The sequence below is a fragment of the Salvelinus namaycush genome, chromosome 35 (assembly GCF_016432855.1).
Source record: "Salvelinus namaycush isolate Seneca chromosome 35, SaNama_1.0, whole genome shotgun sequence".
Classification (NCBI taxonomy): Eukaryota; Metazoa; Chordata; class Actinopteri; order Salmoniformes; family Salmonidae; genus Salvelinus; species Salvelinus namaycush.
In genome coordinates this window covers 27,643,546-27,655,583 of record NC_052341.1, presented here as the reverse complement: position 1 = coordinate 27,655,583, position 12,038 = coordinate 27,643,546, and the positions used below count along the sequence as shown (strand labels likewise).

The 12,038-nt window shown below is 41.5% G+C and overlaps 1 protein-coding gene across 4 annotated transcripts in view; it reads right to left on the bottom strand.

Annotated features, from left to right (window-relative positions):
* Nucleotides 1–7,356: 7,356 nt before the first annotated feature.
* The window catches only part of LOC120030036 (phosphatidylinositol 3,4,5-trisphosphate 3-phosphatase and dual-specificity protein phosphatase PTEN-like), a 16,778-nt gene continuing 12,096 nt past the window's right edge, over nucleotides 7,357–12,038 (bottom strand). For all 4 annotated transcript variants that reach the window (XM_038975353.1, XM_038975351.1, XM_038975352.1 and 1 more), the window contains one exon: nucleotides 7,357–11,942. In XM_038975353.1, the coding sequence (XP_038831281.1) occupies nucleotides 11,757–11,942 (186 nt within the window). In that variant the 3' untranslated portion in view covers nucleotides 7,357–11,756. The remainder of the gene's footprint in view (nucleotides 11,943–12,038) is intronic.

The following is a 12,038-nucleotide window of genomic DNA, read 5'->3' as shown; positions in this document are numbered from 1 at the left end:
CCCAGGGGCACACGCCTTCCACAATCCATACCCGAGCATGGCAGGCTTCTCAACAAAGCTGCCAGCAAGAATTGATCTCACTAGGACGCGCAGGCGGGCGTACAAAGTGATCTTAACCTGATTTGTGAACACATACTCAATCGTCAGGCTCAGCATACAACACATCTAAAGCGTTTCATCTCAGTACGAGATAGAAATGTTGTTTTGTAAATGCTACAGAGTGAGATGACTGAAGAAAACAGACATTGGAGAGCCGGTACATAGTGACTGTCTCCTGTCAAATGAAGTATAGTACCAGAGGCCCAGTTCTAGACTGTTCACCAACCTGTGTGAGTTGAGCTATGTGTGCGTTGCCAGAGCCCCTGTGAGCAGTATGTGTAGAACAGCTGTGTGTGTGTGTCTGTTTCTATGTGTGTGTTGCCAAGGCCCCTGTGAGCAGTTAGCAGTGTGTATAGAGCGGCACAGACGCCGGGCTCCCTCCCAGACTTCCGCCATGCTGGCAGCCGGGAACTCTGATGACTCGGCAATGTTCTTTCGACAGCAGGATAGGGGAACAGAGAGGGACTGTGACCTACCTGTGTGTGGTCTGGCGGGCACTTGACCCGGCCCTCTGCCAAGTTCTTCTACTGTGCCATAACACACACCATTAAACCTGGCCAACCATGCTAGGGGATGCAGGGGTGTTGACAAAAACACCAAGGTGCAGGTAAAATGGTTTACTTTAAATACATGGGTGAGCGATGACACACTGTCTAAAAACACACCCAGTCACATACGTGCACAGACACACACACACATTCAGAGACATGCAGTCGTACACACACACACACACACACACACACACACACACACACATACACATACACACACAGAGAGCGGTTTAATCCCTAACACCACGGGAGGGGCATCATTAAGAAAAAGAAAGACAACATTGCCCATAAATTAATCTTCATTCTTAAAGGGAGCCCATACTGTACATACAGTAGGCTCCACGTTTCATTGACAGTTGCTACAATGGACCTCAGCAGATGCTTGGAGAATCAGGTCCACACGCAGCAGATGGCTTTAGCAGGCTCTCTGGATCTAGGCTTCTGCATGTTCTCCCTTCCCCTCCCCCACTCTCTCTATTTATCTCTCCCCTCTTTTTCTCTCTGCATACATCTATCTCTGTATCTCTCCCACTCTCTCTCTGAGCCTGTGGATGCTGGATCGAGCTAGGCGTGTGGGAGTCAGTTATGCCACAGGCCTCTCTGGGAGTTTACTTAGTTATGCTGCTGCTGCTTTCAGGGCCGGCCCTGGGGATAAGCAACATAGACTATTGAGCATTACAATAGTATACACAAAGTGCAATTTCGAAATTTGGTTGTGCATCAGCAGTTTTTCTCTTGTTTTTCCTCTTATTATGTCCGTCACTCAATTAGCCATGTCAGCTAACACATTTTTGATTGGTAGTTTAGTCAGCTATCTAAACTTGTAGTAATCGTGGCCAAATTACCAACCGGGAACGAAGGACATGTGCCCAGGGGCCCTGACCTCCAGCAGGCCCCCATCGATTTTGTTGGTCACTTTCAGTCAGATATCATATTAACATGGCATATGTCATGGCAAAATGTGTCGAATTTGGGGGAAATTAGCTGTAGAACTTCAAAATGTTCTCTACGCCCCATGGCAAAATGTGTAGAATTGCGGGAAATTCAATTTAAAATGTAAACATTTTCTCTCTGCCGTCAAGAGGTTGGCCACTAAAATGTTATGCATGTGAGCTGCCCCCCCAACCAAATCTCACCTAGGGCCCCCAAAAGGCTAGAACTGGCCCTGGCTGCTGTGTTTGGTTAGGTAACTCAGCCTAGCCTAACTCAGTCACCTCTCAAACCAAACATGCCTGACTGCATCGGCAGGCAACCAGGCCACATTTTATTCTGAGGCTGCAAAGCAGCATATACTAAAGACACCCTGCTCTGTTTTGAACTTGGTAGGAAACCATAGAAATAGAGTGGGGAGACAACATTACCAGCCAGATTCCATGGAGGGTTAGGTTAATTGAAGGCTAATGTGCTGTGACATGGGGACTTCTGTTGTGTCCCTGTGTACCAGTGGCTTCCATTGTCATCCCTTTCATCCTCCTCAGTCAAATCAAATCAAATGTTATTGGTCACACACGTGATTAGCAGATGTTATTGCGGGTGTAGCGAAATGCTTGTGCTTCTAGCTCCGGCAGTAATATCTAACAAGTAATATCAAATAAATTACACAACATATACCCAGTACACACAAATATAAGTAGGAATGAATTAAGACTATATACATATGAACGAGCGATGTTAGAGCAGAACAGAATAAGATACAGTAGAATAGTATAGAAAACAGTATATACTGTATATAAATATGAGATGAGTAATGCCAGATATGTAAACATTAAGTGACTAAGATACCGTAGAATATTATAGAATACAGTATATACATATAAGATGAGTAATGCAAGCTCTGTAAACATTATTAAGTGACTAAGATACTGTAGAAAAGTATAGAATACAGTATATACATATGAGATGAGTAATGCAAGCTATGTAAACATTATTAAGTCACTAAGATGCTGTAGAATAGTATAGAATACAGAATATACATATAAGATGAGTAATGCAAGCTATGTAAACATTATTAGTGTCTAAGATACTGTAGAATAGTATAGCATACAGTATATACATATGAGATGAGTAATGCTAGATATGTAAACATTATTAAAGTGAATAGTATTCCATTCCTTAACAGTCTGAAGGCCTTGAGATAGAAGCTGTTCTTCAGTCTCTCGGTCCCAGCTTTGATGCACCTGTACTGACCTCGTCTTCTGGATGATAGCGGGGTGAACAGGCAGTGGCTCGGGTGGTTTTTGTCCTTGATGGTCTTTTTGGCCTTCCTGTGACATCGGGTTGTGTAGGTGTCCTGGAGGGCGGGTAGTTTGCCCCCGGTAATGCGTTGGGCAGACCACACCACCCTTTGGAGAGCCTTGCGGTTGTGGGTGGTGCAGTTGCCGTACCAGGCGGTGATTCAGCCTGACAGGATGCTTTCAATTGTGCATCTGTAAAAGTTTGTGAGGGTTTTAGGTGACAAGCCAAATCTCTTTAGCCTCCTGAGGTTGACGAGGCTCTGTTGCGCCTTCTTCACTACACTGTCTGTGTGGGTGGTCCATTTCAGTTTGTCAGTGATGTGTACGCCAAGAAACTTGAAGCTTTCCACCTTCTCCCCTGCGGTCCCGTCGATGTAGATAGGGGGGTGCACCCTCTGCTGTTTCCTGAAGTCCACGATCATCTCCTTTGTTTTGTTAAGTGAGAGGTTATTTTCCTGGCTCCACACTCCCAGAGCCCTCACCTCCTCGCTGTAGGCTGTCTCATCATCGTTGGTAATCAAGCCCACTACTGTTGTGTTGTCTGCAAACTTGATGATTGAGTTGGAGGCGTGCTTGGCAACGCAGTCATGTGTGAACAGGGAGTACAGGAGGGGGCTGAGTACACACCCTTGTGTTGCCCCAGTGTTGAGGATCAGCGGAGTGGAGGTGATGTTTCCTACCTTCACCACGTGGGGGCGGCCCATCAGGAAGCCCAGGACCCAGTTGCACAGGGCGGGATTCAGACCCAGGGCCTCGAGCTTAATGATGAGCTTGGAGGGTACTATGGTTTTGAATGCTGAGCTGTAGTCAATAAACAGCATTCTTACATAGATATTCCTCTTTTCCAGATGGGATAGGGCAGTGTGCAGAGTGATGGTGATTGCATCGTCTGTGGATCTGTTGGGGCGGTAAGCAAATTGAAGTGGGTCTAGGGTGGCAGGTAAGGTGAAAACATGAGGGTGACTTGGGCATTTGCCTGAAAATCTGACACCATCCAGACAGGCACTGTCTGTGACTTCTGCTGAGACTTTGGAAGCGTTGCAGCTACAAAACGTCAGCCTGGAAACTTTTTACGGGCTCCAACAGACATCAATAAACAGTCTTCTGACAATATTTAATTTACATTCTGTCCATATGGATTGTAAAGACATACAGTTGAAGTCGGAAGTTTACATACACTTAGGTTGGAGTCATTAAAACTTGTTTTTCAACCACCACAAATTTCTTGTTAACACATTTTTGTTTTGGCAAGTCAGTTAGGACATTTACTTTGTGCATGACAAATAATTTTTCCAACAATTGTTTACAGATTATTTTACTTATAATTCACTGTATCACAATTCCAGTGGGTCAGAAGTTTACATACACTAAGTTGACTGTGCCTTTAAACAGCTTGGAAAATTCCAGAAAATTATGTCATGGCTTTAGAAGCTTCTGATAGGCTAGTTGACATAATTTGAGTCAATTGGAGGTGTACCTGTGGATGTATTTCAAGACCTACGTTCAAACTCAGTGCCTCTTTGCTTGACATCATGGGAAAATCAAAAGAAATCAGCCAAGACGTCAGAAAAAACATTGTAGACCTCCACAAGTCTGGTTCATCCTTGGGAGCAATTTCCAAATGCCTGAAGGTACCACGTTCATCTGTACAAACAATAGTACGCATGTATAAACACCATGGGACCACACAGCTGTCATACCTCTCAGGAAGGAGACGCGTTCTGTCTCTTAGAGATGAACGTACTTTGGTGCGAAAAGTGCAAATCAATCCCAGAACAACAGCAAAGGAGCTTGTGAAGATGCTGGAGGAAACAGGTACAAAAGTATCTATATCCACAGTAAAACGAGTCCTATATCGACACAACCTGAAAGGCCGCTCAGCAAGGAAGAAGCCACTGCTCCAAAACGGTCATAAAAAATCCAGACTGGATTGCAACTGCACATGGGGACAAAGATTGTACTTTTTGGAGAAATGTCCTCTGGTCTGATGAAACAAAAATAGAACTGTTTGGCCATAATGACCATCGTTATGTTTGGAGGAAAAAGGGGGAGGCTTGCAAGCCGACAAACACCATCCCAACTGTGAAGCACGGGGGTGGCAGCATCATGTTGTGGGGGTGCTTTGCTGCAGGAGGGACTGGTGCACTTTACAAAATAGATGGCATCATGAGGGAGGAAAATTATGTGGATATATTGAAGCAACATCTCAAGATATCAGTCAGGAAGTTAAAGCTTGGTTGCAAATGGGTCTTCCAAATGGACAATGACCCCAAGCATACTTCCAAAGTTGTGGCAAAATGGCTTAAGGACAACAAAGTCAAGGTATTGGAGTGGCCATCACAAAGCCCTGACCTCAATCCCATAGAAAATTTGTGGGCAGAACTGAAAAAGCGTGTGCGCGCAAGGAGGCCTACAAACCTGACTCAGTTACATCAACTCTGTCAGGAGGAATGGGCCAAAATTCACCCAACTTATTATGGGAAGCTTGTGGAAGGCTACCCGAAGCAATGCTACCAAATACTAATTGATTGTATGTAAACTTCTGACCCACTGGGAATGTGATGAAAGAAATAAAAGCTGAAATAAATTATTCTCTACTATTATTCTGACATTTCACATTCTTAAAATAAAGTGGTGATCCTAACTGACCCAAGACAGGGAATTTTTACTAGGATTAAATGTCAGGAATTGTGAAAAACTGAGTTTAAATGTATTTGGCTAAGGTGTATGTAAACTTCCGACTTCAACTGTATCTGATGCTAGAAGATAACCACAGACGCACAAACCCATAACTCACATGATGAGCAATCATTGGTTGCTGCCAACATGGATCAGTTGAAAGAAATGCATTGGAAAGAAAGGCAACATGGAAAGGGGAACTGACTTGAGCTGAACTGGTGCAGTTGAGTTGAGGGGAGCTGCATGGGGAATTTGATTATCAACAGGCTAGAGAGAGAGATAGTCTCGTTCGTTAATGAGAGGCACACCACAATGTTCAAATCTCACTTCTTCTTTTTCATACTGCTGAAAATATCAGCTTCCACCAGGGCTGTGGTGGTGTTTTCTAACGACAAACGGACGCAGAGCAGTCAGTTATACAGGAGGGGAACGTTCATCTACTGACTGTCTGTATCAATGTCACTAACATCATTGGGGGGGGGGGGGGGGGTTCTGTTCACATATACACTAGCAGGCAGCACACACTTCACCACATACTTGGTATTCACAAATCATGTTTGTACGGAAATGTAACAAATGTCAATTCCATAAGAGATGTCTGTCTTTCCTATCATTTCAAAGGATCAGGCCACACAAATCGCTGTCATTTGTGGGAAAAACATAGTACAATTTCTGCCACATCATAGAACAAAGACAAACAATATACAAAATGGTGAATCCTTCACACTGACAATAGGAACCCTCGAGGATATTAGCAAACAAAGAGAACACAGTTTCCTGTGTTAAAGAATCAGTGAAGGACATTTGATGCATACATTACCAAGCAACGAATGTGCTCAATATCACAGCACTGTCCTTGAAGGTATCATGAAATGTAATCTGTATTCTATTATCAGATCATACTTACAAAGTACGGTGATGGCACCATTATTTTTGAATAAAGAGGCTTAATGTTTCCAAAACAGAGGTCATTCAGATTTACAGGGTTTGCAGTCAGAGTATACAACCACTTCATTATCCCACTCATAGATTGACTAAGCGAGACCATCGACATGACTTCTCACAAACTTCTGGCATCTTAAAAGCAAGCTATTTACACACAGCAGTAAACATTTCCCAGCCTTGAGAGAATGTGACGCCACAATGACTATGTCTGTCCCAGCCCTAGAACCTAGAGGCTTTGCACACAAGCTCACACTCAGGGTCATCCTACAACCCTCTTCTCCATAGCTAGCACTGTTCATTATCCATTTCTACTTGAATCAGAATGCATCAATATACTTAATGACACTTAATGATCAATTGATGTGTCAAGGACCATAATAGGATACTTCTCTAATTAACACCTTTCATCTAAAAGCAAATTTATGCTTGATCCGAAAATCTGTCCGGAGTCTCTGTATGGAGGGTGTGATGCAATTGCGCGGACCCTCCGTTGGCATGCAGAGACCAAATTGAGCTCTGTACAGCGTCGCCGTGCGCCTCCCAAATTTTCCAACAATGCGGAAGGCTACGTATAGCTCCGCATTGACATGATTGGTTGAGTGTAGGTAGGGGGCGGGAGGTCCTGTATAAACACAAACTCCCTTCCTTGACAACTTCCTTCATAACAGCTCTGCTCAACTCCACAAAGCATGAAAGCCCTGCTATCTGCTGAGGCCGTATCACCGTAAATGCTGTCAATGCAGATTTCGGATTGACCATGCAGCACCTTTTAATAATGGAGATGAATAATTCTCATCTTACTGGTAAGCATAAGATAACGGTGGATCACAAATCAGGTATATCACACAAACAGACAAAAATGAGACTTTATTGGACTTACGTGAAGTTTATAACACTAAGATAATGGGCAGTTTACACATACAATAACAAACAGACATCTGATTTGTATGAGCATAATTATAACCTGTACACGTCTTTCCATACATCGTGGGTTGTGTATTCTCAGTGCATAGCATTACACACAGAGCAACTGTTGCACAGCTAAATAGTATCCGAACAGGCTGAAATGGAATAAGGCTGTTTTTTTGTGTGTTTTTTTAAAGACTGAAAATAGAGTGAGTTAACATACCTTTGCACAAAATTAAACCCAGGGAGAAAAGAAAAAAAAATGGCCAGTGGTGGGAGCCAGGCGGCTAGCCCTAGCCACTTTTGCAGGTAAAGCCTATTTTGATTTATTGCACCCCTTCCATCTACATGCATGACATGTCCTACAACAGTATTTAACAAGCACTTATTTATTTTTTATTTTTCTCAATAGTAAACAAGAGGCACTTTGTGGCAACCACAGACAGGCATCATAACATATTGCACAAATCAGCTAAAAACTAGTGACATGAATCTTACACTGGCACCTTTAAGATGATTTTAATTCTTTTTAGAGCTGAAACTTAAGTTTTGATGCTGCCCGTGAACTCCACACAGGTTTTAGCCCGTGCCATATAAAAAAGGTTCCCGTAGGTTTCCCCTTTACTATATTTGTACTTTATGTTAAGGTACTGTGGAAAATGTTTTTCAAGTGGGGCTACAGATGTCTAGAGGATGGCTTATGGCCTTAACTTGAAGTAACTGTCCAGTGTTTCCAGATTTCTATGAATGATGTCCTATAATTAAATTACAATGAGTGAAATACTTTTCCTTACAAAAACGGGTAATTAAGCATGTTAAAAAGTAGCTTTTCTGTGTTGGAATGGTGTGGGCATATACCGGTCATTAAAAATATCAAATGCAAGTAGACAGCTGATTGGCCAGCTCAGCCAATAAGACAGGATGACATTCTCTATGAGGAAAAGGCAAGCATTTTTTAAACAGTCTAAGACAAGTTTTAGGTGTTGAGTATTTTTTTCCTCCAATGTATGCTTTTGCCACAAATGAGTATAAGACGAGTCAACATTATATGGATAGGAGTTAACTTTTTAAAAAGTTAGAATTTCACTGGACAGTAACTTTAAAATAAGCTCGTTAACAGGGATGCCCTTGAATAGATTCATACATTTAAGCTGCTGAACATCCAGAATAGTAAGCATATGATCCAGATCTACTAATCGGGCTAAAAAATAAATACTACCTGCAGAGTGTCTTTAACAGAATACTGTCAAATAGTTTATTCATTTTTTTTCCTCCAGATTTTTTTCATTTTTATATAATAAAAGGGTCAGGACATTTTTCATTCAAAGTAACACCTTTTGGTTTCTATGGGGGGATGCATGGATACAAGATTAAGGTACAACTTGCCATATTATTCCACCTTCTTTCACTGATTGCAAGGCATTTGTTTTACTGAGGGGAACAACGGAGGGGGGGGGGAATACTGTGGACCACTGACTGAAACCCTGCAAAAACCTGTAACAGTGCAAAAGTCTAGTACAATATGTTGCTCTATTAATAGTAGCTTTAAATAAGTACTTGAACTATCAAGTCAGTGCTTGGGCAGAATGGTAGATTTCAAAGCAGTAGCAGAGTAAGCATTGTCAACTTCAAGTAAGGCAAAGAATACCTCCATAGGCCCCGCCTCCAAGAACAAAGAAAATGTTGAATAAAATAAGCTTACTTTTGGCAGGTTTTCAGTGAAGTAATAAAATGTAAACAAAAATATAACATCTAGATTAAGTGTTCCTGGGTTAGCTAGTGTACATTTTGCAATGAAAAAGTGTCTCCTTTCGACACCTAGGGAAAGTATTCTTTCTAAAAACAAGTCGAGATAAAACAGAATGTGTGATGGGGTTGTGAAAAGAGGGAAGCCTTAAATGTCAAAAGTACAAGAAAAGGCAGCTTACATCACTACCCACTGAAGAATCCTGCCCAAGAGATTTTTGGTGTGGCCCGTGGCATCCCACAGGTCAGGTGTTACATTTTTTTTTGGCATGCTTAAAAAGAAATTATGCATAATTAAATATGCTCATATAGTTTAGGGATTTTTATATATTTCTGAAGAAAGCACAAGACTTTCTGTAAAATCTGAAGCTGCACTATTCTCATTCCTCCACAAAATGAAACCTGTTTGTAAAAAGGAAAAGAACAGAACAAAAAACAGAAAAAGAACCCCAGCCAGTTAGGGACAAGCGACTGCAGAAGTATGCACGTGGGCGTGCACGTTAACAGTTCTCACACACAGAAGTAGTGTGTGCCACTGAAGTTACTTGCACCATATGATTGGAACAGATTCTTGACTCTGTTGTTATTATTGATCTTAAGTATGCAGTGTGGCAGTTTGTAAGCACCTTTTGTTGGATATGCAATTCCACGGTAACAGAGTCTAAGAGTTTTCACTTAGAATGTCAAACAAAAACCAATTATTGCAAAGTTAAACAAACAATACAAGTCTATGGACAAGGACTACTTCATTTCCACCGAATTTCACAAAAACACATTTACTTGAAGGAAAAGTTTGGTAACAGAATGATTTGTGATGTTGGTGCAATCATTCTGTTACCAAACTTTACATCTGCACTTGTCCTTCAAGTAAATGTGTTTTTGTAACATTTTCTGTGGAAATCGTTAAGTAGTCCTTGTGCATAGAGTTGTATGGTTTGTTGAACTTTGCAATCATTTGGTTTTTGTTTGACATATATTTTAAAGTGAACAATTTGAGTCTCAGCATCACTCGGTTTCCGTGGAATTGCCAACAAGTGATCCGGATCTCATTGGACCAAGTACGATAAGGCTGCAAACAAGTCAGTCAAGGAACCAAAGATCTGATTTCACAAGAGAAAGATACCTAGAGCGCTTAAGTTCACATATTATCCACTCCTGGGTTGATCAAAACCTGCATTAACACCCTTGGTTCGGTTCAGAGACAACGCTTTACATTCAATACCTCTGCTCCCACAGTCTCTGACCAAGCATCAGCTCTAAGCCTATGGGCCATACTGAACTCAGAATAGGTCACCATCACCACCACTTCTGGTGTGACCAGACACATACTAAGATGACAAAAGTGCAGTTTGTCAACAACAACAAAAAACACTTTCTAGAGACTGAGGAGAAACCGACACAATCACTAATGCAGGTTTTGATACATGTTCTAGTACGGCATGTTAAAAGGTACACATTTGGAACAGCTTACCTCTCTATAAGCACATGACACACTGAAGTAGTCACCAATTCAAAACATGAACCATCAAGTCAGTCAGCATTCTATACTATTGTCTTCTGTGATGATCCCCAAAACTATCTGGTTACCATTAAAATGAGGGGAAACGCCATGTACTGTATCATAAAAACACAAGGCCATTCTAAATGGCTTGCCAAAAGACTGAAATCATGCCTGCAGATACCATGAGAATAAAGTATGTCATTTTTGACCTCCTGGCTAAATACAATCAGATCTTAAATGACTTTAGAAATCGTAGTTTTTTGTTGTTGAAAAACATTGTATACAATTTATTAAACAAGATGGACATTGATTCCAATAACATGCACACTGTTTGTCGTTTAACTATAGTGTTAACGTTATTGCAACACTGGCTTCCCTGCAGTTCTCTGTTATATTATTTATCTTAACATAAAAACATCAACAATACACGGGATACTGCTTTTCTGCATACCTTGAACAGAAATGGTAGAAGGAATGGACATTGGTTAGATGTCATGTAGCTTAATAATAATGACAATAACAATAATCAAAATTCAACTGGAGAAATTCTAACATGCAGTTTATACTGCACAAATTCATGTGAGACAGCCTGCAAAAAGCACAAGAAGCATTCACAGTAGGTAGGATGAAAGGGGTGGTAAGGGCGTGGTGGAGGACAATGGATGAAGGGGGAGAAAGTGACAGAAGCACTGGCCTTGGTTTCCACAGGAGATGGAGCAGCCAAATGTAGATTTCCAATAAGCCTCTCCGATACCAGATCTCCCATCTCCTGATCGTGGAAATCTTCTCTAGTCTTTGACCAAAAAAAGGTATATTACATTACAGCTACTGAACCTTTTTCCACTCAACAACAGTGTCAATACTTTTCAGATGAAAGGGTGGGGGCGGGGCAAAAAAGTAAAAAAGTAAAATAAAATTGGTCAGCATTATTGTTCTTAAATTGGTGTCATTTTCCATGACGCAAATGTCTTGCTGCCATAGGTTGGTGAGGAAAAAAGTACTTGCTTTTCAGTTTATATTCAAGTTCTCCTTTTTTCCCTCTGAAAGCAGTATTTTTTTTCTCTTTTTTTCTTTTTCACTTCCCATAGAAATCTCTCACACTTTTGTTATTTGTGTGAGTTGCTCCTCGTCGAACGGTTCATTCTCTGGGTCAGAGTCTGTGGTGTCAGAGTATCGGTAATGGTCAGGCTCGTTGTCACTAACGTCTGGCGTTACCGAGGTGGAAGTGCTGGCCTCGGAGTTGAAGGGGTCCTCCACAGTCTTGGTAAAGTACAGCTTCACCTGTAATACCAGAGAAAACACAACATCATTATCCACATTCTGAAACATGGTAACAAGAGCTATACCAAGCGGAAACATGTTAATCTAATTACAATT